The sequence below is a fragment of the Mesoplodon mirus genome, assembly GCF_964341445.2.
Source record: "Mesoplodon mirus genome assembly, chromosome: 7".
Taxonomy (NCBI): Eukaryota; Metazoa; Chordata; class Mammalia; order Artiodactyla; family Ziphiidae; genus Mesoplodon; species Mesoplodon mirus.
This window is the reverse complement of record NC_138983.1, coordinates 87,721,087-87,748,611: the sequence shown is the minus strand read 5'-3', so window position 1 is coordinate 87,748,611 and position 27,525 is coordinate 87,721,087. Positions and strand designations below refer to the sequence as shown.

Sequence of the window (27,525 nt, the reverse complement as noted above, 5' to 3'; positions counted from 1 at the left end):
TCAGGAACTTGGGTGCGGAAGCCAAATGGCCTAGGTTCAAATCTCCTTTCTCCCATTTCTTTTTTTTTTTTTTTTTTTGAAATTTACAATCAACCATTTTTAAGTATGCAGTTCAGGGACATTAAGTACATGCATAGTGTTGTGCTACCATCACCACCAGCCATCCACAGACTCTTTTAATCATGCAAAACTCTGTACCAATTAAACAGTAATTCTCCATTTCTCCCCCTTTCCCAGCACCTGACAACTACCATTCTTTTTGTCTCTATGAATTTAACTACTCTAGGTACCTCATATAATTGGAATCATACAATATTTGTTCTTTTGTGACTGGCTTATTTCTCTTTACATAATGTCCTCAAGGTTCATCCATGTTGTATCATGTGACACAATATCTTTACTTTTTAAGGCTGAATAATGTTCCATTGTATGTGTATACCACATTTTGTTTATCCATTCATCTGTTGATGGACACTTGGGTTGCTTTTGCATTTTGGCTATTGTGAATAATGCTGCCATGAGCATGACTGTGCAAATATCTCTTCGAGAGCCTGCTTCCAGTTCTGGTAGAAGTGATCTGTCAGCCACTTTTGGTAGAAGGATGGCCCACTGTAGACACCAGGAAAATTTTTTCGACCACAGCCATATCCGTAACTGGTAATTCCCATTACAAAATATCGTTTACGTTCTGGTAAGTAGCACATGAATGGTCCACCACTATCACCCCTGCAAGTATCAAAAACTCCATCTTCATCACCTGCACAAAATGAAGTGTAAGGAATTATATCCCCATAGCTCTTGTCAGAATTACAAAAACTTCGAGAAATATAGTGCACTTCTGCTTCGTGTAATTTTTTTGTAATATTACCTTCTTCTTTTGTTCTTCCCCATCCACTTATAAAACACTTCGTGTTTCGGTTCAGTCTTTGGAAAACACCAAAAGGTAGACAGATAGGCTGAATATAATCATTATATCTCACTGCTTTCTTTAAATGAAAAAGCGCAATATCATTTTCATAAGATTCCACATCGAAGTCTGGATGGATAATGATCGCTTTAACTTTCATCATCTTGGAGTGTGGCTGACGCCCATCTATGTTATTAGTTCCAATCACAGCTCTCCACATTACAGGATCTCTATTTTTCATCAACCTTATTTCTCTTTTCAGTTGGGGGTCATCTGTCTTAGTTGTCTGAGATGTAAGGGTTACGGGAGATGTCATCACCACGGTTTGTGGTAGCGAAGTAGCTGAAGGTGTGGTACGGATCTGATATGTCTGCATATCTCCTGATGCAGTTTGTACAACCACCTGGTTGCTGGGCACAAGTATTTGCTGTCCATCAGAGGTCTGTGCATACTGGAGAATTGTTGTACCTTGTTGAGTACTGCCTGAATTTGTCATGGTTAATGTCTGAAGCCCCTGTACTCCATCTGTGCCTGGACTGGCCAGCTGTAAGGCTCCATTTGGGGCAATGGCAATGTACTGTCCGGTGCTAGTCTGATAGATGGGAGTTGGAACAGACATAGAAGTGACAGCAGAAACTCCAGGATTTTCTCCGTCTCCTTTGCTGCCCCGTGTATCTTCAGAAGATAGGTCTTTCAAAATTTTTCTGTAAGATGGGCGCCGTGCTAGGATCCCGTGGGTTTTCTGTGAGGAGCCTATGCTGTCAGATGAGTCCTGAGACTCTTCACTTTCTGATAAAGATGATACCGTTTGCACGTGTGGTGGGTGAATTACAGAAGACTGAGCTGTCTGGATGACCCCCTGAACCTGTACTTGCTCTCCAGGAAGAGGTACAATTGTCACTGGCGCAGATCCTCTTAATGACATCTGTTGAGGAATATGAGAAATATGAGCTCCCTGAACTGTTGAACCAGACTGAGGTGCTGTCTCTGAAGCGTTATTCTTGTGAGAATCTTCCATAATCAACTGCGGTTCCTTTTTGCTTCAGGAGCTCTGTCCCCACTGCTCCCACACGTGTTTTCGGAGGCCAGCACCTGCTCGGGGTGTCAGGAGACCGCTCGGTGTGGGGCAGTTTTCTTCGGTTGGGGCATCGCACTCAGCCCTTACTTGCTGTGGCCTAGAGGTGTCGTCCTCTCCGGCCTTGATCCACGCCTGACCTGCCCGCCTCTTGTAGACAGAGTGAATTCCTTTCTCCCATTTCATAGCTAGTGACCATGGGCAAATCACTTAACCTCTATGCCTCATTATGAGGTTTAAATGCACTTATTTGTATAAATAGTGCCTGGCACATACTAAGCACTGTGTAAGTGATTGCTGTTGTTTCTGCTTGGAGCTTTAATAAGTTATTGTTAATAGAAAAATGACACTAATGATTTTCCTTTTAGAGTAACAAAGGCACTTTGAGTCTTTTACTTTTTCAGGAATGTAATAAGACTTTTTTCATTGACAGTCAGTGTTCCCTGTTACCAAAATTTACTTTATGAACATAAAGAATTGAATGTCTTCAAGACAGTACTTTTGCTTAAATGTCAAACCATTATTTTCCCAAGGCACATCAAACTGGCTCTGCATAGTCCAGGCCTCTAAAGCTTGTGTGCACACCCAAGGTAGCATGTGAGATACATTTTGTAAATATAGTTTTTTAAATAATGCTTGAGACTTCCCTGGCGGTCCAGCAGTTAACACTATGTGCTCCCAATGTAGGGGGCTTGGGTTCGATCCCTGCTCAAGGAACTAGATCCCACGTGCCTGCCATAACTAAGAGCCCACATGCCACAACTAAAAGATCCGGCATGCTGCAACTAAAGACCCGGCACAGCCAAACAAACAAACAAACAAATAAATAAATCTTTATAAAAAAATAAGTAAAATAAAATAATGCCTTAGGAGTTAGGAAAAGAAAATATGAGAACATTTTTACCTTTGTATTATTTTAAAAAATCTGTGTAGTTTATCATGTACATAAATACTATGTATGGAACTTTGTGTATATAATTTGTTAATAAATAAGATGCATATTAAAAAGTTTTCTTATGGTTTGCCCAGTGAGGTGTTTGGAGGCCATTGGAGGACAGGATGATGAAATATAGGGCCTCAGCAAAGATAGAATTTAGAACCAATTCCCTGACTTAGAAGATAAGGAAAATAATTCATAGACTGTAATTGAGTTGTCCAACTTTACGTAAGTGTTCAGAAACAGGAAATGCAGTGGCTAGAATCTAATCACTGACCGAGCAGAATCTGGGTCACTGGACTCGTAAACCAGAAGTGACTGTTGAATTTCTCAGGTTGATGCTCCTGGCATATATGCTTGATCTGTGTGTGTGTGTAAATCTCTGACAGAATAAGCCATACTCAGGCACACCCTGTTTCCTTATTCAAGCATCTTAATTTCATCCCATTAAATCTTTGAAGTATCAGACTACCAGAAGGCATGAAGAAACCTGGGCTGAGAGTCTTCATTCCAGGAGACGTGATCTTGACTGCATGGCTGGTTTGAGGCGCATCACTCTGAACTGCAACCCGCTCATTGGTGACCTGGGTGCAAGTGCTTTGGCAGAATCTCTTAGTGAGGATTTATGGCTTAGAGGGAAATTCTAAAATTGAAAATATTGAATTTTTAATATGCTTAGCTTTTGGCATGATACTATTGTGATAGGATTTTTTAAAGCCTCATTTTACTGATAGCTTTTATTTTGCTTTTAAACTTTCTCTAAGAGTTGCATATATCCTTTATAGAAAATACAGAGTAACAAGAGAACAATTACCTATAATTTTAATACCCAGATATAATCACTGTTCATTTTGACGTATATACTTTCAGTCTTTTTTTTTCTACAAATATACATGTACACTTAGGGATTACAAAAATAGAATTGTAGTATACCTGCTATTTCATATTCCTGCTTTTTTCACTTAATGATGTATCATGTAGTATTGTGTTGTATTGATGTCCCATAGTTTAATCGATTCTTTGCAATTCTATTTAGACAGTTTGCTTTTCCCTGTCAGAAACAATGTGAATACGTTGTATATACATCTCTGTGTCCATCGGGATTACTTCTGTAGAATAAGGTACTACAAGTGGAATGACTAAGTGTGACCTATTTTTAAGACATTTGATACACATGGCCAAATTACCACCCAGAAAGGCTATGCCAATTTGTAGTCCACCCCAACAGTAGATGCGAAGCCTGCCTCTCACAAACACTGGCCTGTAGCACTTGTAAAAAAATGTAAAACTAAAAAAATGAGTACCTCTCCATTTTCTATGCAAGTGGGATTACTCCCAATTTTATAACTTTTTTCAATTAATTTAGTATGAGCATTTTAGCAAGTCAGTAAATTTGCATCTCCTGCATCATTTTTTGTGATTGTTCAGTATTCCATTATATGAATATGCCACAGTGCACATAGCTTATCCATTCTTGTATATAAGCTTTGTCCAGTTTTTCAGTTACAAATAGTACTCTGATATATATCCTTACCTATATCTCTGACTATTTCTTTTGGTTAAATTCTTAGAAAGAGAGTTGTTGGATCCAAAGGGTATAGACATTATTTAAAGGCTTTTCTTACAGAATCTTGGCTTCATCTGATAGGAGAATAACCACATTGTGTTTTATTTTGTATTCATTTGATTGACTGGTGAGGTTTACTGGCTGTTTGTATTAATTTGGCTATTTGGTTAATTATACCCTGTGTCCATTCTTCTGTAGTGAGAGCTTGTAAGGGTTGTATCATATCCTGTCAGATCCGTATGTCTGACTTGCTATTTCTGTGTGTCATGGGGGTGTTGAAAGACTCCAGTTATTTTAATGTGATGGTCCACACAACACTTAAACAAAAGACTCATGATAGTTTCCTTTCATGTAATAGTTTTTAATCCCTGGGCTTTAGTGATGATCCCTTTGGTTTAAATGAGTAGGTTGTTCAGCCCCAGAACTACTAGAATTCATGATCCGTTTTTCTGGTTTTTGTCTGACCTTTTACTGCGAGGGTTCTTGACCATCATACTTTCATGATAGGTTTTTAGTATGTATTCTGTATTCACACATTGTTGAAAGTTTTTATTATTTGTATCCTCTTAGACTTGTCTTTTTTTCCTCTAAAACTAACAGTTATTACATTTCTTCTATTTTGTTTTCCCCTTTGAACTAGTTTCAAGTGTGATTTGGAGCTGAAGATCATGATCAGAAGAATGCAGTGCATTTCTGAGCTCCACCAGGTTTTGCTTGTGAGGTTTACACGCCCCTGCCGCCCTTGCTAATTATGAACTGAGATTCATTTTGTGATGCTTTTTGCTCATAGGTTATATACAGTTATTCTTCAGTTCTGTAATTGTAAAATATGTTGTCTGATTTATTGTTACTAAAGCCAGGGTTATCATTGCACATCCAAGAAGAGGTTTTTAAATTGGATTATGCATTATGTGTGTGCGTATATGTTTCTGTTTTTTTCCATACCCAAAATTACAAACCTGCCATGACTTGTCTTGTGCAGGACTCTTCCACACGTGAGAAAACGAGAGTTGTCTATATGTTAAATCTGTAGAGTTAGCAAGTGACCTTTTGTCTTTCATCGAAAAGCACTTGACCTGCAGCAGTGCGGCCTCACCAGTGAAGGAGCAAAGGCTTTCCTAAAGGCCCTTGAAACCAACAGAACTCTGCTCGTTCTGGATATAAGAAAAAATCTGCTTGTTGGTATGTGGTCACTTTTTTTAAATTGATAAACACATAGCAAAACAAAAAATTTCAGGTATTGACAGTTTTTTAAAACTTAATGTGTTTAACTTTCCTCATCATATACAGTGGGCCCTTGAACAACGTGGGCTTAGGGGTGTCGACCCCTACGCAGTTGAAGATCTGGGTATAAGTTTATAGTCAGTGGTTCCACATGTGTGGATTCAACCAACCTTGGATCATGTAGGACGATAGTACATATGTATTGAAAACTATGCGTGTGTCAGTGGACCCGTGAGGTTCAAACCCATGTTGTTCAAGCTTCAACTGTACTTTTCTAGTGTTGCACTTCCCTTATGTTTTTAGCAGCTAAGGTACTAATTAAAGTGAATTATACTTGTAAATTTTTCTTATCTCTACTCTGAATAGAGGTGAACCTAGATACTAAGCCTGCTTCCACCAAGAGCATTCTTTCTTTCCTGTGCAACCTCTGAATTCTTGCCAGGAGTACTTTATTCATTTGTCAGATTCACAAGTAATTTTGTAATCATCTTCTGTGTGCCAGATACGGGTTTAGGGACTAGGGATAAAGCAGTGAACCAGACAGACAAAAGTCTTGCCCTCATGGAGCTTACATTCTAGTGAAGGAGATCAGATAGAAATGAGTAAATAGATAAGTCATATAATTTTAGAGAGTAGGAAGTGCAAAACTATCTTAATGTAAGGAGAGTGAGGGAGAGCAGGTAGGACTCCATTGGATAGATTTGTTAGGGGACAGCTTCACTGGAGAAGTGGCATTTGAACGGAGACCTGAATGAAGAGAGGAGCAAGCCATGGAAGATGTGGAGTAAGCACATTCCAGGACAAGGAGGCAATGAGTATGTAGGCATGTAGGTGGGTGGAGTATTTAAGGAAAAGCAAGGAGACCAATCTGGGCAGAGTACCGAGTGAAGAAGAGTGTGGTATGACATGAGGTCAAGGAGCTAGGCAGGGGTCTGCTCTTGTAAAGTCTTGAAGGCCAGAGTAAAGATGTGGATTATTCTAAATGAGTAGAGGGGTTTGAACTGGAAAAAGGCATGATGCAAATCGTATCTGAATAAGGTGACCTGGTATAGAGAAGGGACTTGGGAGGATAAAGAAGAGGAACAGGGGGCTTTCCTGGTGGCGCAGTGGTTGAGAATCCGCCTGCCGATGCATGGGACGCGGGTTCGTGCCCCGGTCCGGGAAGATCCCACGTGCCGCGGAACGGCTAGGCCCGTGAGCCATGGCCGCTGAGCCTGCGCGTCCTGAGCCTGTGCTCCGCAACGGGAGAGGCCACAACAGTGAGAGGCCCGTGTACCTCAAAAAAAAAAAAAAAAAAAAAAAAAAAGAGGAACAGGGTGACCAGTTAGGAGACTATCCCAGTGCTCCAAATAAGAGATGTTTATGGCCTAGGTTAGGTTGGAAGTTTGCAGCAAGTGAAAAGTGGTTGAATTCAGGTTGTGTTTTGAGGGTGTAGCTATCAAGACCTGCAGATAGATGTGAGGTATGAAAGAAATAGTAACAAGGAGACAAGTCATTGATGATTATGTGTGCAACTGGGTAGTATCACTTAGAAGAAGGGGGCTGATGGGAGGAGCAGCTTTTGAGGGAATATCAGGACTTGGTTTGTTATCTTGGATGCCCTGGTTTGATATCTTAGATGCTCTTTAGGTATCTAAGCGTCTGGACGGTGCTCAGACTGTACTTTGTATCCAAAGGTAGCCAAAGCCACTTTAGATGCAAAATGTTTCAAGTTGACCTTTGCTGCTGCCAAAATAGTAGCCACTGTGGGCAGTCTGCAAGATGGCATCTTAGGTTTCTGAGGAAGAAATTAGAATACACAAGGGGAAATAAGTGTATAATTATATAATGTAGATTTCATATTTAAATGTATGGGAAAAGCAATAATTAGTTGGCTTTTGGTTTTAAATGGAAATAGCCACTCACTGGAAAATAATTACTCTAATTTCAATTCATTTTACTTTAGATCATTCTGTGATGAAAACACTTACCAAAAAAGTTCTCCAGATGGAAGGAGTGCCAAGTCAGAGGTATATAACATGTTTCAGTTCTTTCGGAAGAATTTCTCTTTAATGGCTTGGTTTTCTTTCTTTCTTAAAAGAAAATTATCAAGGTACTTTCTGCCATCTTAAAACTAAGATTTGAGTCAAATCAAATGGCTTTTCTGTTTTTGAAAATGTTGTGTGATGCTTTAATTTAGGTTCCCAGATATGCAGATTGAAAACCTTTTTAACTTTTTATTTTCTGTAACATATTATCGTTAGTCACAAATAGTCTTTTTTTTTGGTGATAAGAATGAATAGCAGGAGCAGCATTTGTGAAACCAAATCTAATATGAAACTGTTTCTTGTGAGTAAATTTGAATTTTGAAACAGCAAAACAATAAGGTTTAATAAAAAGCAAAATAAATTTTTTATTTTTATGATCTGCCAATTTCCCAGAAAGAGTTTTGTGGTGACTTTAGTTATATACCAGATACATTAAAATCACCAGTGGACAGCACATCTTTTATTCAGGTGCCCTCTGAAAGTTTTAAAAATTTGTTGACTTCATGTCACAGAACGGTCCACTTTAAAATGGTTAAAATTATAAATTTTCTGTTTTGTGTAGTCTACCACAATTTTTAAAAAATGTGTTGTTTGAAGATTTTTGAGTTTTATAAAGGTATTGTATTAGCATAAAAATGAAAAATTTAAAAGACCACCTCTAATCCCATTATCCTATCAAGCAATATTTACATTTTAATTTTCTTTTCCTGCTGTCTATAAACATAATTCCACATAGCTTCAATATAATTTGCCATTCTTTTCATACTAAATTTAAATTCTGTGATTCATAGTTATACTTTTTAACATTGCATTCACAAGGTTTCATTGAGTAGGTCAATTTCTTAAATTGGTGAAAAATTGGAAATAACCTCAAATAAACTATTGTAAACATCTTCATAAATACAGCTTTTTTTTTTTATACTTCAAGTTGTATGTTTTTGATTCTCTATTAACTTGCTTGGACAATAGTGTATTAAATAAGTTGTTAAGAGTGTTTATGAAGTCAAAAAAAAGCTTATGATCGTCTGCCAATTGTTATTTCAAGAGAGTGATATTTTAATAATCAAATAGTACATTCAAAGAAGTTAAGATTTGTGATATCACACTAATTAGATATTATTATTAAAAGTTTATATCCTATGTAAAGCATTCTTAAAATAGCTACATTGACTTTTGCTATGATATTAGAAATGGAAAGATATATAAATAAAACATGTATATGTAAAACATATTAGGAATTCTGTAAAATTAGTACAGAATAATAGGGCATCATGGAATGAGAACAGTTAAACATTTTTTTTTTAGTTAGCATGATTAAACAAAGTGGAAATGTAACTGAAGTATACAAGCTCATTGAGCTCTTTTAAGAGTAATTTTATTTCTTGGGCTTTTTTTTGTATTTGCCTCAGTTATTTGGAGACATAGAGGTAAGCCAAATCAGTATCTGGGTATATACCTAGATCCAGGTGAGTATAGGAGTGAAATAATGGTTTGAATTGTGTCACATTTGTATTGTACTTATGTATGCCTAATAAAAGATGGGAACTTTTATTAGAAATTTTTTAATCTCCTAACAAGAAAAGTGTAATTTAAAAAAATTTTAATACAAATGTATTTGCTTTAGTTTCTGAAAGTAAAGGAAGGGTATACACATACAAACCGTATTCATACAAACATTTTTTTGATGGCAATGAAGTTAAAAAACACAATAAAATAGCACAAAATGAACTGAGCTCCTATATATTTTTAAGAGGCATGTAAATCACACAGGATCGTGTGGTGATTATCAATAAGCTACACTCTATGAAATATTTGTCCTATATTACCACATACACTCCATTTTACCCTGCATCCTAATGCTGCTAAAATATAGTAGAAAGCAGCAGCATAGCACAGGGAGATCAGCTTGGTGCTTTGCGATGACCTAGAGGGGTGGGATAGGGAGGGTGGGAGGGAGGCTCAAGAGGGTGGGATATGGGGACATGTGTATGCATATATGGCTGATTCGCTTTGTTGTGTAACAGAAACTAACACAGAATTGTGAAGCAATTATACTCCAATCAAGATCTATTAAAATAAATAAATAAAATAAAATATAGTAGCTTTGAAGGATAAATATAACCATTTTAACCTATGATGTTTGTTTTCAGTAAATTCAAATTAAATATTTAAATGTGAATTTTAATATATGGCTTGTTCTAAGTAAAATATTAACACGTAGGTCTAGTTTTTGCAACCAAATGTTTCCTATAAAGATACTTGCCTCTTTACTACTGAAATATAGGGTAAGTCTCCACATTTCACTCTTTCATCCAGTGGGTTTCATTTGGTTTTTTTGTGTTTTCTATATGAAATCAAAGGAGCAGTGAAGGTTGACAGGCTTATAGGAAGGTAAAATTGACTCACCTACCCCCCAGCAACTTGCAGCCTTATAACTTGTATTGTTTTTACATAGAAAAATTCATCTTAAATTTAACTTTTGGTCTACTTCTGAAGATTCTGTTTGGCAGAAGTCATGGGTATATCTGTGTTTCTGTGTCCTTGAGATTCAGAAATGCCAAAGGTGTTCTACGATTCAGGAAACTTGAGTGTTTCTGCATGATACATAAAATGTATCATACTTTGGGATCTTTTTTTAAACTTTATTTTTGCATTTCTGCACATGTCAATACTTTTGTTTTAGTTAAAATAACTTGTTACTGTAGAGAACTTATATTTTTTAAAAATGCTGGCTTAGGGCTTCCCTGGTGGCGCAGTGGTTGAGAGTCCGCCTGCTGATGCAGGGGACACGGGTTCGTGCCCTGGTCTGGGAAGATCCCACATGCTGCGGAGCGGCTGGGCCCGTGAGCCATGGCCGCTGAGCCTGCGCGTCCGGAGCCTGTGCTCCGCAACGGGAGAGGCCACAACAGTGAGAAGCCCGCGTACCGCAAAAAAAAAAAAAAAAAAAAAAAAATGCTGGCTTATGTAAAACCTTTGTACAAAACCGATCCTCTTTTTAAATGGGCTTGGCATCATTGTCAAGTGCCTTTTTGATTCCTTTCGACGTGTGCACGTGTGACAGTTGCTCTGTAGACGTTTGGTGCATCTTGATTCCTTGTTTTCATGCTTTGTCAAACGTAGTCTTGGCCGCAAAGAAGCCTGTAAGTAATGGAAGGAAACACTCTGCTGGTAAAGAATGCTACCCTCCTGAAGCGCTACCACCTGGAGTGTCTGGTTTCCGGCCATTGTGTCCTGCAGAAAGTGCAAAAAGCAACAGGTAAGCTGTTTGCATTCCCTGTCTTTTTCAGTCATTTAGAGTTCTTTATTTTGGAACTTGTATTATGTGGGTGGTCTCTGGTGCTTTGTGTAGAGGAAAAAAGGTAACTCACACATGGCTTGGCTTCTGCCTAATGAGCCCTCTAAGGAAGAAAACTTAAAAGTAATTGGGAGTTTCAAGTTGTTTCTCAAGTGTCACAACAGAGGTAACTCCGTGGGAGTCTTGAGGAGACTAAAATGATCACCAATTGTGCATGTGAGAAAAGTTTGATTAAAGGCAGGTGTAGTTGAGCGAAGCCCTACAGCACAGAAGTAGGAATTTGGATACGTACGAATGGGAAAAAAGACATTTTAGGCATGGGAAATAGTTTAATGCAGAATGGATGAAAAATATGCATTAGACCTAAATCAACTGGCTTATTAACTCAGTAAATCAGATTTAGTGAGTCAAACTAGCATTACCTGATTTCTTATCCAGGGGATAGCTGTTCATAGTAATTTTTGTCCCAGAACAGTAAATAAAATGGTTGAATTATAGCTTTAGGCTTGCTAAGTGAAATAGATGGCTCTAGATGATCTTCAGGTGACTTACTTGGTAGTAATCAGGAAATTGGGGATTAACAATTGCTTAAGAAAACAAAGAGAATTGATTTTAAATAGTACTTGAAGTAGTTCCTGTGTAAAATATCTGTTCAGTTGCTCATGTTAAATGGATGTTTCTAATCCCCACTGGACAACCAACTACTTTTTTGCAAATGGTAATGTGAATTGCTGTTGCATAAACTATAGTGTTGAATCCCCAGTGTTTGCACTTGAGTTTCACAGCTCTGTGGTTTCCTGTCTTCTTCCTGAGACACTTAATCGCAGGTCCATCCTGGTCACACAGGGGGGTAAATTAGAGAACGATTAATATCACCATTTAAAGAAGAGAGACTGAAATCTCAACCATCCTGAACATAGGAGCTGAAGGGGCCTCTCAGCAGTTCAGAGAGTTATTAGCAAGCCAGTAGGCTGAATCTGTTGTGTTTTCTCCGTAGCAGAGCCCTCCAGGTCCTTGTTTTGAGCTTATTTATTTTTATACACAATTCTGTATGGATACTGTTCATACTACTAAATAGTTGTATTAACTGGGTTTAACTGGTGATGTATTTACATGAAGATCTAACTTCGTTTTGTTGCTATCTTTTTAGGGGCTTTCCATTCATCAAAGCTCGTGATGTATGTAATCAGTTGGTGGTGTGTAGCTATCATATTTATGATATATAGGGCTTGAATTGGGAAAGGTGGATGGTCATTCTTCTTGCTTTTTATTTTTTATTTATTTATTTTTTATTTTATTTTATTTTTTTATTTATTTTTATTTTATTTTATTTTATTTTATTTTTTTGCTTTATAACAAATTTAATCAGTTATACATATACATATGTTTCCATATCCCCTCCCTTTTGCGTCTGCCTCCCACCCTCCCTATCCCACCCCTCCAGGCAGTCACAAAGTATCGAGCTGATCTCCCTGTGCTATGCGGCTGCTTCCCACTAGCTATCTACCTCACGTTTGGTAGTGTATATATGTCCATGCCGCTCTTTCACTTTGTCACAGCTTACCCTTCCCCCTCCCCATATCCTCAAGTCCATTCTCTAGTAGGTCTGTGTCTTTATTCCTGTCTTACCCCTATGTTCTTCATGACATTTTTTTTCTTAAATTCCATATATATGTGTTAGCATACAGTATTTGTCTTTCTCTTTCTGACTTACTTCACTCTGTATGACAGACTCTAGGTCTATCCACCTCATTACAAATAGCTCAATTTCATTTCTTTTTATGGCTGAGTAATATTCCATTGTATATATGTGCCACATCTTCTTTATCCATTCATCCGATGATGGGCACTTAGGTTGTTTCCATCTCCGGGCTATTGTAAATAGGGCTGCAATGAACATTTTGGTACATGTCTCTTTTTGAATTATGGTTTTCTCAGGGTATATGCCCAGTAGTGGGATTGCTGGGTCATATGGTAGTTCTATTTGTAGTTTTTTAAGGAACCTCCATACCGTTCTCCATAGCGGCTGTACCAATTCACATTCCCACCAGCAGTGCAAGAGTGTTCCCTTTTTTCCACACCCTCTCCAGCATTTATTGTTTCTAGATTTTTTGATGATGGCCATTCTGACTGGTGTGAGATGATATCTCATGGTAGTTTTGATTTGCATTTCTCTAATGAGTAAAGATGTTGAGCATCCTTTCATGTGTTTGTTGGCAGTCTGTATATCTTCTGTGGAGAAATGTCTATTTAGGTCTTCTGCCCATTTTTGGATTGGGTTGTTTGTTTTTTTGTTATTGAGCTGCATGAGCTGCTTATAAATTTTGGAGATTAATCCTCTGTCAGTTGCTTCATTTGCAAATATTTTCTCCCATTCTGAGGGGTGTCTTTTGGTCTTGTTTATGGTTTCCTTTGCTGTGCAAAAGCTTTTAAGTTTCATTAGGTCCCATGTGTTTATTTTTGTCTTTATTTCCATTTCTCTAGGAGGTGGGTCAAAAAGGATCTTGCTGTGATTTATGTCATAGAGTGTACTGCCTATGTTTTCCTCTAAGAGTTTGATAGTGTCTGGCCTTACATTTAGGTCTTTAATCCATTTTGAGCTTATTTTTGTGTATGGTGTTAGGGAGTGATCTAATCTCATACTTTTACATGTCCCTATCCAGTTTTCCCAGCACCACTTATTGAAGAGGCTTTCCTTTCTCCACTGTACATTCCTGCCTCCTTTATCAAAGATAAGTTGACCATATGTGCGTGGGTTTATCTCTGGGCTTTCTATCCTGTTCCATTGATCTATCTTTCTGTTTTTGTGCCAGTACCATACTGTCTTGATTACTGTAGCTTTGTAGTATAGTCTGAAGTCAGGGAGCCTGATTCCTCCAGCTCCATTTTTTGTTCTCAAGATTGCTTTGGCTATTCGGGGTCTTTTGTGTTTCCATACAAATTGTGAAATTTTTTGTTCTAGTTCTGTGAAAAATGCCAGTGGTAGTTTGATAGGGATTGCATTGAATCTGTAGATTGCTTTGGGTAGTAGAGTCATTTTCACAATGTTGATTCTTCCAATCCAAGAACATGGTACATCTCTCCATCTATTTGTATCATCTGTAATTTCTTTCATCAGTGTCTTATAATTTTCTGCATACAGGTCTTTTGTCTCCTTAGGTAGGTTTATTCCTAGATATTTTATTCTTTTTGTTGCAATGGTAAATGGGAGTGTTTCCTTGATTTCACTTTCAGATTTTTCATCATCAGTATATAGGAATGCCAGAGATTTCTGTGCATTAATTTTGTATCCTGCAACTTTACCAAATTCATTGATTAACTCTAGTAGTTTTCTGGTAGCATCTTTAGGATTCTCTATGTATAGTATCATGTCATCTGCAAACAGTGACAGCTTTACTTCTTCTTTTCCAATTTGGATTCCTTTTATTTCCTTTTCTTCTCTGATTGCTGTGGCTAAAACTTCCAAAACTAGGTTGAATAAGAGTGGTGAAAGTGGGCAACCTTGTCTTGTTCCTGATCTTAGTGGAAATGGTTTCAGTTTTTCACCATTGAGGACGATGCTGGCTGTGGGTTTGTCATATATGGCCTTTATTATGTTGAGGAAAGTTCCCTCTATGCCTAGTTTCTGCAGGGTTTTTATCATAAATGGGTGTTGAATTTTGTCGAAAGCTTTCTCTGCATCTATTGAGATGATCATATGGTTTTTCTCCTTCAATTTGTTAATATGGTGTATCACGTTGATTGATTTGCGTATATTGAAGAATCCTTGCATTCCTGGAATAAACCCCACTTGATCATGGTGTATGATCCTTTTAATGTGCTGTTGGATTCTGTTTGCTAGTATTTTGTTGAGGATTTTTGCATCTATGTTCATCAGTGATATTGGCCTGTAGTTTTCTTTCTTTGTGACATCCTTGTCTGGTTTTGGTATCAAGGTGATGGTGGCCTCGTAGAATGAATTTGGGAGTGTTCCTCCCTCTGCTATATTTTGGAAGAGTTTCAGAAGGATGGGTGTTAGCTCTTCTCTAAATGCTTGATAGAATTCGCCTGTGAAGCCATCTGGTCCTGGGCTTTTGTTTGTTGGAAGATTTTTTATCACAGTTTCAATTTCAGTGCTTGTGATTGGTCTGTTCATACTTTCTATTTCTTCCTGGTTCAGTCTCGGCAGGTTGTGCATTTCTAAGAATTTGTCCATTTCTTCCAGGTTGTCCATTTTATTGGCATAGAGTTGCTTATAGTAATCTCTTATGATCTTTTGTATTTCTGCAGTGTCAGTTGTTACTTCTCCTTTTTCATTTCTAATTCTATTGATTTGAGTCTTCTCCCTTTTTTTCTTGATGAGTCTGGCTAATGGTTTATCAATTTTGTTTATCTTCTCAAAGAACCAGCTTTTAGTTTTATTGATCTTTGCTATCATTTCCTTCATTTCTTTTTCATTTATTTCTGATCTGATCTTTATGATTTCTTTCCTTCTGCTAACTTTGGGATGTTTTTGTTCTTCTTTCTCTAATTGCTTTAGGTGCAAGGTTAGGTTGTTTATTCGAGATGTTTCCTGTTTCTTAAGGTGGGATTGTATTGCTATAAACTTCCCTCTTAGAACTGCTTTTGCTGCATCCCATAGGTTTTGGGTCGTCGTGTCTCCATTGTCATTTGTTTCTAGGTATTTTTTAATTTCCTCTTTGATTTCTTCAGTGATCACTTCGTTATTAAGTAGTGTATTGTTTAGCCTCCATGTGTTTGTATTTTTTACAGCTCTTTTCCTGTAATTGATATCTAGTCTCATAGCATCGTGGTCGGAAAAGATACTTGATACAATTTCAATTTTCTTAAATTTACCAAGGCTTGATTTGTGACCCAAGATATGATCTATCCTGGAGAATGTTCCATGAGCACTTGAGAAAAATGTGTATTCTGTTGTTTTTGGATGGAATGTCCTATAAATATCAATTAAGTCCATCTTGTTTAATGTATCATTTAAAGCTTGTGTTTCCTTATTTATTTTCATTTTGGATGATCTGTCCATTGGTGAAAGTGGGGTGTTAAAGTCCCCTACTATGAGTGTGTTACTGTCGATTTCTCCTTTTATGGCTGTTAGTATTTGCCTTATGTATTGAGGTGCTCCTATGTTGGGTGCATAAATATTTACAATTGTTATATCTTCTTCTTGGATCGATCCCTTGATCATTATGTAGTGTCCTTCTTTGTCTCTTCTAGTAGTCTTTATTTTAAAGTCTATTTTGTCTGATATGAGAATTGCTACTCCAGCTTCTTCTTGCTTTTTAAATTGACAGAGCCTTACATGAAGCATTTCCCTCTCTGAAATAAATCCATGTAAAACATTTTTGGTCGCTCTCCCAATGCAACTGTGTAGTTGTGTGGATTTGGCACACAACGGGCAGCCTTGTGGCTATGTCTGTAAACAAGGAAGCGTGTTTTCCAGTCCGCAAATCAGCTGTTACCCAGTGAAACGAACTTGACTGCCATTTCTGACCCCTCACATGGAGCTGTCATACTCAAGAATATTCGCATGTTTTCAAGAAACGTTGTTTGCGGGCTATATGTACAAATTCCTGATCTGAAAGCCAATATAAAGCAACATCTCCCAAACCTCTGCTCTCTCACCAAGGCCACACACATTCCCTCGCTTATGGCCTCGTGGCAAGCGAATACTGTCAGTATCAGATTCTCCTTCCCAGTGGTCTTGGGAGACTGCCTAGTTGCTCTGTGAAAGGCACCACTGCTGAGGTTGAGAGAAGAGCATCTTGGGTGTCAGTCCTGGCCTTGCGTTCCCGGAGAGAGGGGTGTGCACCTCGTTCTCCTTTAGGGTTTTCCTAGGCTGCAGGGTTTGCTGCTTGTTGTCAACATGATGTCCTAGTGACTTGTCCTCTGCGTGGTTATATAATCCCAGCACAGTTCTTTATGATGTGTAGACTTTTATGGGGTTGTGGCCAGGTCAGTTTTTAATGTTTGGAAATGTCCTGTTGAACAACACTGCAGTGGCAGTGAAGCTTGCTGGGAGAATTGTTGCCCTGGTTTTGGCTTAAGGGTGGTGAGAAGATGAAGTTTTTGATGGGTCAGTTTTAGTTGTGTGTGTGTATGTGATTTATCTTTTAAAATTCTAATGTCTGTTATTCACAGCTTACATATGTTGACTTCCTGATTATTCATCAGTCCCTTTACTGATGTATTTTCCTCTGAAAAACTACATTTTCTTCCAGACTGTTTTTGTCTGATGGTGAAGAATAAATTTTTCATTTGCAGTATAAAGTTGATCTGAGAAGAAATGTTTACCTTGGATCTTCACTTGGCTTCTGTGAAAGAAACTTAATAAAATAATATGGGCAATTCCCATTACTAATCCTAACCACGTACAACAGAGGTCTGTACAGTAACATAGCAAAAATAAGTTCCTGTACTTTTACTTAGTCATTGCCTGTTTTACACTAAAGAGCAGTGAGAGACATTTATAAATAATGATACCTCAGATCACTTTTGTTAAATGTCCTCTAACATTTGGATATTTGGTATCTGGCTTGTGTTGTCTTTTATACAATCTTGTCTTCTTTCTTTGCACTTTAGTGTAACAACTCTGGGGTTTCCTATCTTCTTCTTGTGCCACTCAGGTCCATCAGAATTTCCTGTGACTGTGACAGTAGAGAGTCCTTCCTCCTCAGAAATCGAAGAGGTCGATGATTCCTCAGAACGTGTTCAGGAGGAGCCAGAGAAAATCCGTTTGAAACAAGAAGCATTGCAGGTACAAAGTTACCACTTTAAAGCTATAGAATAGATTATTTTTCAAACGGAAGGCTGATTGCAACACAGCACAGCTTGTGTGAGGGTTCTGTTTTCTCCTCCCATCTGCATTGTATCCCCTTGAATGGTTCCTTAAGCTTAGACCAAGGTGAATGGTGGACATTTGAACTCTAAGAAACTAAAATCAAAACATGTCGTTAGTAATATATTTTCCTTTCCTTAGAACCTTAGTATATTAGATTTAGGGTGAACCTTAGTGATCATAGGATAAGGAAATTGAGTTCTGAATGAATACAGTCAGCTGATTCAGTGCTCTTGTTTTACAGATGAGAAAATTGACAGTTCTAGTTGAACTCTCTTTTTATAAGAGGAAAATATGGCCTCATTTTAAATAAAAATAAAGTTGAAAAAAGTTTCGATGTTGATATTCTCCTTTCCTAAAATCAAAAATATCAAGAAGCTACGTTCTATTACCAAATAAACCTGACCTCTCATGTCATTCCATACTTTTGTTTGTATGGACAGAAAAGAAAAATTGATTTTTATAAGAAATTTTTGCACCTCAAAGTTAATATATTTATTTTATTTCAACTTTAATGCAGAGCTGAACATTTCTAGTAAATAAAGGAACACCATTTGGGGGGACCTTGTCTTTGTGCTACAAAGTCCATGTTTAATTTTTTAAAATTATTTAATATGATTTTCTCTTCATATGAAACATGACACTTGACAGGTTTCAGAACTAATTATCCCATTATTGTAGGACTACGGGAATTACTCTTTGATTTTGAAAAGAGTTAGTTTTTTATTTTTTAATTAAAATTAATGATAATATAGAGAAATTTTAAGAAAAGAACTTAGAAAATTATGAAATGTTAGAGTAGGAGAAATCTATAGTTCATGTAGAGTTACTCCCTTTCGTTTTATAAATGAGCACCTACAATTTGTAGAACGTAAGTGGTTTATTAGTAAATGGCAGAGTATGACAAGACCCTAGAGCATCTAACCCGCATTCCTTGTCCTTTTAGTTGTGGTGTATTCATTTCCTTCACGAATAGACCACGAGATTGTATTTGTAAAAGCAGTAATAGACAGTGGGGAAGTCCAAGAAGTTTAAACACTGGGACCACAGAATAGCAGATTCAGAATGCACTGAGAACCCTTTTAGCTCTTCTCTGTTTTGACAAGACACTACAATGATGGTATCAAAGTGTTTAAGTATATATGCCCACAACAATCAAGAGATTTCAACATAGTTTTGAAAGAGAGAAGACAGGTGGAAGAGTGTGAAACTGAAGCAGTAGAACAGAGGAAAAGCATCACCTAGAATATGCACAGGGACCACGAGCAACTGAGGAGGATTCTGACCCCACCTGCAGAAGTAGCTCCGTGCTTTGATGCGCATGTAGGAGAGAGTGTGGAGTTAGTTAAAAGTGTGACTGAAATAGGGGAGCTCATTGAAGGGTTGTGTTTGGAGGAGTGGACTCCCAGCCCCGCCCTCACCCTCCTGAAATGAGATGATTTCATTTTGAAAACAGTGAAACTGGCGAGAACTGGGGCAGCTACTGTGAGTTTTTACACCCTCGAAAATTGTGTTTGGGGGAGATCCTGTTACAGTTACTCCCCGCTTCTTCCTGCATAAGAAGCCAATCAATCGTTGACTTCAGGGAGCTTTCTGCGCTCATTCTTAAATAGAAAATAACTGTCATTTGCCTGTTAGTTGAGTAAAGCTTACAACATGAGAGAGGGGGAAAAAGAGTGAAAGCATATCCTAGTAGGACCAGGGACAATTTAGGGAACAGAATAATTTAAGAAAAAACCCTAATTAGTATCCTGAGAGAGGTTTAAAAAGAGCTAGCAACTATAAAATAAGACTAGGGTATTAATGAAAAGGAGAATGGTCAGAAAGCAAAAGAGTTCTCCTGGAAATGAAAATATGGTTGCTGAAATAAATTCAGTAGGAATTTAAAAAATTTCTCAGTATATAAAAAAGAAAGACACAATGGAAAATGTGATAGAAATATGTTAGAGAGGCTGCATCTGGGAGATCCCACATGTTACTATTAGAAACTCCAGACCCAGAAAAAAAATGGAGGGAAGCTGTCAAAGGGCAACAAAATTCCCCACAGCTGAAAGTAGACATCAGGCCTCAGATTGAAAATAGTTATGCAAGATGAGCAAGAATAGACTCATACCTAGGCACCCTTCCTTGTGAAACTTTCAAATACTGAAAAAATAAATTAAAATAGAATAAAATACTGAGAGGATACATCCATTCCAGAGAGAAAAATACTGGTCACCTAAAAAAAAAGGTTAAAATCTGACTTTATCATACTTGTCATGAGCACCATGGATCCTGGAAGGCATTAGAAAGATACCTCCAAAGTTTTTCAGGCACATAATTTTCACCCTAGGGGTTTGTATCCAGCCAAACTATCAGTCATACGTGGAGGCTGAAGAAGATATTTTGTACCCAAAGAAATTTGAAAAATTGACTTCCTGTGCTATACCTTAAGCTATTTATAGAAATAATCCAGCAAAATGAGTCAATAAACCAAGAAGGAAGGTAATAGGGGATTCAGTGCAGATTGCAGCTAGTCTAGAATGGAGAGGCTTCTATTGATTGTGTGATTGAGAGCTTTGAAACACCTTGAGGCATATCGTACTTACTAGGTGTTAGGCACTGTTGGAAGGGAGGAAGGAGAGGAAGAGGAGAAGGAACTTGAACTCCAGAGGAGAAAAGGCTCTACGGACATAAACCTGAAGCACACTAGACTATGGTTGATTTTTAACCTACTATTGGTGAGGAAGGGAAGAATCCACTTCAGCTTGACACTATAGATGTCCCCTTTTCAGTGACACACAGGGGTAATGACCACCTATCTAGTTTGTTGTCCAAACCGGAACTTGTCCAAACTCCTTACACTTCAACAGTGTAAGGAGGCACTCTAATGCTGTAACATCAGGACAACAGGTATAAACTGGAACAGCCCAAGGCGGCTTGGGGTATGTGGTCACCCTGCACAAGGGCAGTGACACTGGCACAGTATGGAACGAGGTGTAGTCTATACACAGAGGCACAGTACATCTGCAGTAGGCAATATTAATTTCATTGTAATAATGGCAATACTGTCTTGGTTTGCAGCTTTTATTGTCAACGTGCGTGTAATCACAAATAACTAAAGTAAACAATACTTAGTATGTATGAGTATTAACTTGGTATGTACTGAAATGTATTGTGTAGTAGTATGTACTTAGTATATATTAGGCTCTAAGTGTTTTTGCATATATTAACTCATTTAATCCTCTGAATAGCCTTATGAGGTTGGTGCTAATATCATTCCTACTTTTGAGAACAGGAAGCTAAGACAGGGAAGGAACTTGCCCAGGCTGTACCTAATTTAAGGTTGGATCGAGGCTTTGAGTTTAGGCTCTCTGCCTGTTCTCTTAAACCTTACTCCGTACTGACTCTCAAATAACAGAAGAATTAACTGCACATAGAATAGAATATAAATTTCAACTTTGACAATGTAAGAGCTAGGTTTGGAAGGTAGACAGGAGGTTGAAAAAAGGGAAGATGGTATGAATGTCCTTATTTTACAAAGCGTGACGTTGAGAGAGTTTCTAGTTGATCAACAATGTAGGTTTTTAAGTATATCACTACATGTCAAAGAGATCATGAGCAGTGGAATAACTCATGATGACATAACTTTACTGAGCAGTGTGGACATAGGAAAGAATGTAGAGGAACTAAACCCTTACTTGTTAGTAATTCAGAAAGTGAACAGATAATGCCTCCAATTTAGTGAGAAAATAGTCATGTGAGAGTATTACTTGGAAATGCAGAAGAATTCAAAATGACAATAGTTGGATCTCCCAGGTGGCGCAGTGGTTAAGAAACTGCCTGCCAAGGCAGGGGACATGGGTTCGAGCCCTGGTCTGGGAAGATCCCACATGCCACGGAGCAGCGAAGCCCGTGCACCAGAACTACGGAGCCTGTGCTCTAGAGCCCGTGAGCCACAACTACTGAGCCCATGTGCCACAACTACTGAAGCCTGCGCACCTAGATCCTGTGCTTCATAACAAGAGAAGCCACCGCAATGAAGAGTAGCCCCCACTCGCCGCAACTAGAGAAAACCTGCACGCAGCAACGAAGACCCAATACAGCCAAAAGTAAATAATAATAATAAAATAATAAAAAATAACAATATTTGACGTAAACCTCATAAAAAAGGAAATCCATACAGCCAGTAAACAGAGAAAAGTGTACAACTTCATTAAGTAATAAGTGAAAAGTGAGTCAAAACCAAGGAAACTACATGTCAATCAGATTGACAAATACATAAATAAAAAGTCTGGTAGTATCAGGTATTGTAGGCCTGAAGTACTATGGGAATCATCTACCCTGTTTATACTGGAGTATAAATCGACACAACTACTTTGGAAAGCATTTAGCCCTCTCCATCAACTGAAGGTATATAAATAGCCTGTGAGCCAGCAGCCCTCACCCCCGCCCTGTGTAAATGCACCAGAATAACGGGCACAGCAGGATTCCTGTCCATGATTTGCATTAGCACAAACTGAAAACAAACCAAATGTCCATTAAGAGTCAAAAATAAATGATGTGTATTTGTACAGTGGGAAAACTATCCAGCAATAAAATTGAATGAACTAGAGCTACAGGCAGCAATGTGGATGAATTTTTTAAACCAATGTTGAGAGAAAGAAATAAGATAGAAAAGACTTCATATACTATGATCCTGTACATAAAGTTAGATGTTGACACAACTAAACTCTTTTGTTAGGGATGCATGCAGGTTAAAGGCAATGACTGTCAAGAAGTGAGGTTGGTGTTTAACCGGGAAGAGGGAAGGAGCTTGTGATGAGAAAAGGATATGGGGGGTTTTTGCGATGCTGACAAGTCTCAATACTTTCAGATTCGAGTAGTGCTTATGTAAGTATTCTCTTTTTATTTGTCACATTGACAGTTTTGTTCTGTGCACTTCTCAGTACACATATCGTATTTTACAATTAAAAACTGCGTAAAGAATCGGTCACTTCTTGAGTGCTGGATGTGGGAGTGGGATGAGACCATTTCATTTTAAGCCCTTCACTACTGTTTGCATTCGCATGTTCATTCATTCAGCATTAATTGCACATATTCTATGTACCAAGCACTCTTCTAATTTTATATGTGTTTTAACTCATGTAATTCTCACAAGAGCTCTGTAATATGGGAGCTTATCTCCATTTTATAGATGAGGAAGTTGAGGCCTAGAGTTATAGAACTTGTCCAAGGTTATGTAGCTAATGGGTAGTGCCAGGCCCATTTGCCTCAGAGAATCTGAATATTTACAATATAATCTAAAAGAGAAATTTAATGACTAATTATAAGCAAAAAAATTGCACACTAAAGAAGATGACAAGTTTTCATCTATCCAGTTAGAGAAAAACACACAGTCTGTCTTTCACACTCGTACATCTTATATGTACGTGTGTGGCAGGGATTTTCCTTATTAAGCAATTATTTATTGACCGTCTACGTTGTGCTAGGCACAGGTGCTGGGGATAAACACTTAATAAAATACACCCCCTATCTTCAAATAACTTGCACTCTAAGTGAGGAAGTAAGCCAACAGTTATAGTAGAGGTTATATACCAAGTGATACATCGCTGATGGCAGTGTAAAATCTCAGAAATCTTTTGGAAAGAAGTCTGGAGGTAGGTACCTCAGAGCCTTAAAAATGTTCATTTGCTTTGATCTCAAACTCATTTTTATGGATTTATTTTAAGAATGTTATTCTCAATATGGAAAAAGGCCTTCATGCATAAAAACGGTTATTTTGTCTGATAATACTGAAAAGTTGGAAAGAATTTAAATGTGTAAAATGGTTAACCAGTAAACCCACGCAGTGGAATATTTTGTAGCCCACACAAAAAAATCAAGGTTATGAATCCCCTGATTATATGAGAAATGCTTGATTTCAATGTTAAATGGAGAAAAGTTGAACATAAAATTTGATATCCAATATGATGGGAGCTTTGTCCCAGAAAAATCACCGTAGCCAGTGTACAGAAGGGTGGAATGGAGAGCAGATGGCAGGAAGGAAAATTATTCCAAAGCCTTATCATTAGTCTTACTTAAGTAATAGAATATCAAGCAATTTTACTTTCTAACTTTTTTGGTTCCATATTTCCATGTAAGGGACATGAATTCTGAATACTTTGTAGGAGGAGGGTACACTTTTTCACAAAAATTGAACACTGTGTTCTAATTCCCTCCATTAGAGGGAGAAACTGTTGCATGTAATTGCACTTTGATGTGCTATTTAGAACCAGTCAGGAATTTTAATCTACCTTCCTCTGACCGTGCTGAGGGTTTTTTGTTTTTTTGTTTATTTGTTTAGAATTTCTTTGAAATCAGTTTTAGAAGATTGATTAAACCATTATATTAAAAGTAGAGGAATTTTGCAATTTTTTTCCCTTTTTCCCCATTGAAAACTTGACTGGCTTTAGTAATGAACCATTAAAGAATTTGAAGTTCTTAGACTCTCAATTTTTTAAACATGTTCTGAATATAAAAATATATGTTCATTGAGCAAATGTTTGAAAACAATGAACTTCTTGAAGGAAATAAAAGCCACCTCTGCATGTACACACACCTAATCTGCTCTTTTGTCTTAAAAAAGTATCCGAAATATTTTGCCATGTCACTAACTACTCTTCTACATCAGAGAATTTGATTAAGCTTATGCATCATCTCCCAGGAAAAACGCACAGATATATTTTGAATGTAGCACTCCTGAAGCCCATTCATGAACTCTGGTTGAGACCTCTTGTCATTCTTAGTGGCTTCATAGCGCATTCCTTCAGACGATGAGCTGTTTTTATTTAAACCAGTCCCAATTCGGAGGCTCTTAGCTTTCTTCTAGGGTTTGGTTATAAACAATCTTATGAAATCATGTTGGTAGATAAATCTTTGCCCACATCTTTGATTTCCTTAGGGTAAACTCCTGATGTAGGATTGTTGTTAGGTACTAAAAGCTACTGTCCAGAAAGTGATACCAGCTCCTCTCCCAATGATGGCAGGTAATAGAGTTCCTCATTCTTTAAGTGATTGTTCAAAGCAGTTAACATGTATAAATATACCTTACTGTTTTCATAAGTATAGGTATTATGATTGTTTATCACTGCATAAGAAACCACCCCAAAACAGTGGCCTAAAACAATGACAATCATTTATTTTGCTCACGAACCTGGAGGTTGAGTAGAATATTAATTCTTTTACTACACTCTTACTGACTGAAAACAATACCTATATGACTAGCTCAGAGTTCTGTAGGTCAGAAGTCCAGGCACAGCGTGACTGGGCTTCCTGCTCAGATACACAGGGGAACATGTGGGTTCCCTCCTGAGAGTGTTAAAGCACGTGAAATTTAAGTGTAAGATATTGAGCCCCAAACGTTGGATGTTCACCATAGTTTGTGTGGGCCACAGAGCTGAAATGAAGATGTCAGTCTGGCTGTGTTAGCGTCCAGAGGCTCTGGGAAAGAATGCCTACAGGCTTCTTCGGCTTGTTGGCATAATTCAGATTCTGCAGTTGCAGGACAGAGGTCCCCATTTCCTTGCTGGCTGTCAGTCGGGGGAGAGTTTCAGCTCCTAGAGGCCTCTCGCTTGCCTTCCCTGCCGCAGCATTGGACCTCTTCAGAGCCAGCAATGGAGAGTCTCCCTCTTGTCCCTTTTGTACTTCAATTCAGGAAGAGTTCAGGTCCTTTTCATGGGGTGCCTGAGTAGGCCACATCCACCTAAAATAATCTCCCTATCTTAAAAGATCAACTGATGTTGAACCTTAATTCCATGTGCAAAATCCCTTCACTACAGCACCTACATTTAGAGTTTGATTGGATAAGTGGAAGGTTTGTGTACTTCAGTAAGTGGTCATCTTGGGGGCTCTGTCAGAATTCTGCCTATTGCAAGCAGTGTCCCCACTTCAAGGACCGAAGTGTCTTAGTTCCTAAAACTCCTAAGATAGTTTATCAGTGTTCATTTTATTTCAGTGACCTTGGTGACGGGAGGACTACCACCTCCGTGAGCAGGAATGGCAGCCAGCTTCCTGAGTCCACAGTGTGGCTCTGCTACTTAGTGGTGTGACCTCGGCTGTGCTGCTCTACTTACTCTACTTCTCTGCCTCTGTTTCCCTCATCTGTAAAATAACATGGAGTTAGTGATCATTCTTTCCTCGTAGGGTTTTTTGTTTTATAAATTTATTTTTGGCTGCATTGGTCTTTGTTGCTGCTCGCCAGCTTTCTCCAGTTGTGTCGAGCGGGGGGCTACTCTTCGTTGCGGTGCGGTGGCTTCTCTTATTGCGGAGCACAGGCTCTAGGCGCGCAGGCTTCAGGAGTTGTGGCACGTGGGTTCTAGAGCGTAGGCTCAGTAGTCGTGACGCACAGGCTTAGTTGCTCTGCGGCATGTGGGTTCTTCCTGGACTAGGGCTCGAACCCGTGTCCCCTGCACTGGCAGGCGGATTCTTAACCACTGTGCCAGTAGGGAAGCCCCCTCTTAGGGTTTTGATGATTCGATTATTTAATACCCAGGGAACTCCAGGAACAGTGCTTGACTGTAAATTGCTTTAAAAGTGATCACTTTTTTAAAACATGCTTTTGAATCTGCAATTATGCAATTCAGGTATGCTAAGCAGGTTCGTTAATAGGACTTCCTGCTATAAAGAGACCCACAAATAAAAATAGAATTTTTCTTTCTTGGTCGTAACTTCTTATTTCTGACTTACTATGTTATATGCATATGCCTTTTATGGTGGGCTGCCACAAATTTATGTTGGAAAGAGTGGAATTTAAATAAATCTTTGCAAATTTGATAGATTTTGATCATTCATTTCACTGGCATGGTATGATATGACCAGTAGCAGACTAAAATCTGAGTTCACTTCTGCCTCTGCCCCTAAATCCTGATGAGACCAATAGCTGGAAAGGCTTTTGGATATTATACTATGAATTAGTTATAATATTGACTCTGTTTGCTTAGGAAACCCTGGAGGAGTGCCTAAAGCAGTTAAAGGAGGAAAGAGTAATAAGACTGAAGGCTGATAGACGAGTCAGTGAGGTAAACACGTTTCATCTGCTTTTGAGAGTGTTTTGGTTTTATTTTGATTTGATTTTAAGCCATATACACATATTTTGTAAGCTTTAGAACTGTAATATGTTGCAAATTGGTGGTATCATATGGACTTTTGCATTTACTGGTATTTAGTGATCATATGATCTATATTCCAGAAAGCATGTTTTTAAAGATGTGAAAATCTGGTTTTGTGTATGTGTGTGTGTTTGTGTGTGCTTTTATATGACATTAGCTTATTTCCTGTTCATGATTCTTTGATTCAAGAAGGCACCTTCTGTGCATGTATTGTATATACAGTAACATAAAAGACATGATGAGACTCTCCTGGCAATGAATTAGGAAAGTGAATCATTGAAATAAATTTAAGATATTGGAAAACTTCTAAGAATGCAATGAAAGATAAAAATATATACTATGAGAATTACATTAGGTAATGTGCATGAAAGCAGGGCATAATCTAAAAAGTTCTATCTAAATATAATTTATCACAGGGTGAGTGTAGGGAGGAATTTTTGAAAGTGCATCCATTGGATTGGCAGACACTCATTCAATAAATGTTGAGCACCTGCTCATGTAAGGCAAAAGGGGCATCATGAACATTAACG

The 27,525-nt window shown here is 38.0% G+C and overlaps 2 protein-coding genes across 3 annotated transcripts; one reads left to right on the top strand and one right to left on the bottom strand.

The window, feature by feature from the left end:
* Positions 1-497: 497 nt before the first annotated feature.
* LOC309808858 (uncharacterized protein) lies at positions 498-2,582 on the bottom strand (the record flags this gene model as incomplete). Its single annotated transcript, XM_082629436.1, has 1 exon — positions 498-2,582. Exon 1 carries the CDS (start codon positions 1,923-1,925, stop codon positions 498-500), a length of 1,428 nt encoding a protein of 475 aa, XP_082485562.1. The 5' UTR covers positions 1,926-2,582.
* A 2,935-nt stretch (positions 2,583-5,517) lies between these two features.
* LOC309807679 (centrosomal protein of 78 kDa-like) lies at positions 5,518-27,100 on the top strand. 2 transcript variants are annotated; one of them, XM_082627530.1, is made up of 5 exons: positions 5,518-5,668; positions 7,656-7,719; positions 10,858-10,993; positions 17,656-17,786; positions 26,828-27,100. In XM_082627530.1, exons 3-5 carry the CDS (start codon positions 10,885-10,887, stop codon positions 26,990-26,992), a joined length of 405 nt encoding a protein of 134 aa, XP_082483656.1. In that variant the 5' UTR covers positions 5,518-5,668; positions 7,656-7,719; positions 10,858-10,884; the 3' UTR covers positions 26,993-27,100. The 2 variants fall into 2 exon arrangements, with proteins under 2 accessions (XP_082483656.1, XP_082483657.1); XM_082627531.1 differs by lacking the exons at positions 5,518-5,668; positions 7,656-7,719 and having other exon boundaries at positions 10,842-10,993.
* Positions 27,101-27,525: the final 425 nt, after the last annotated feature.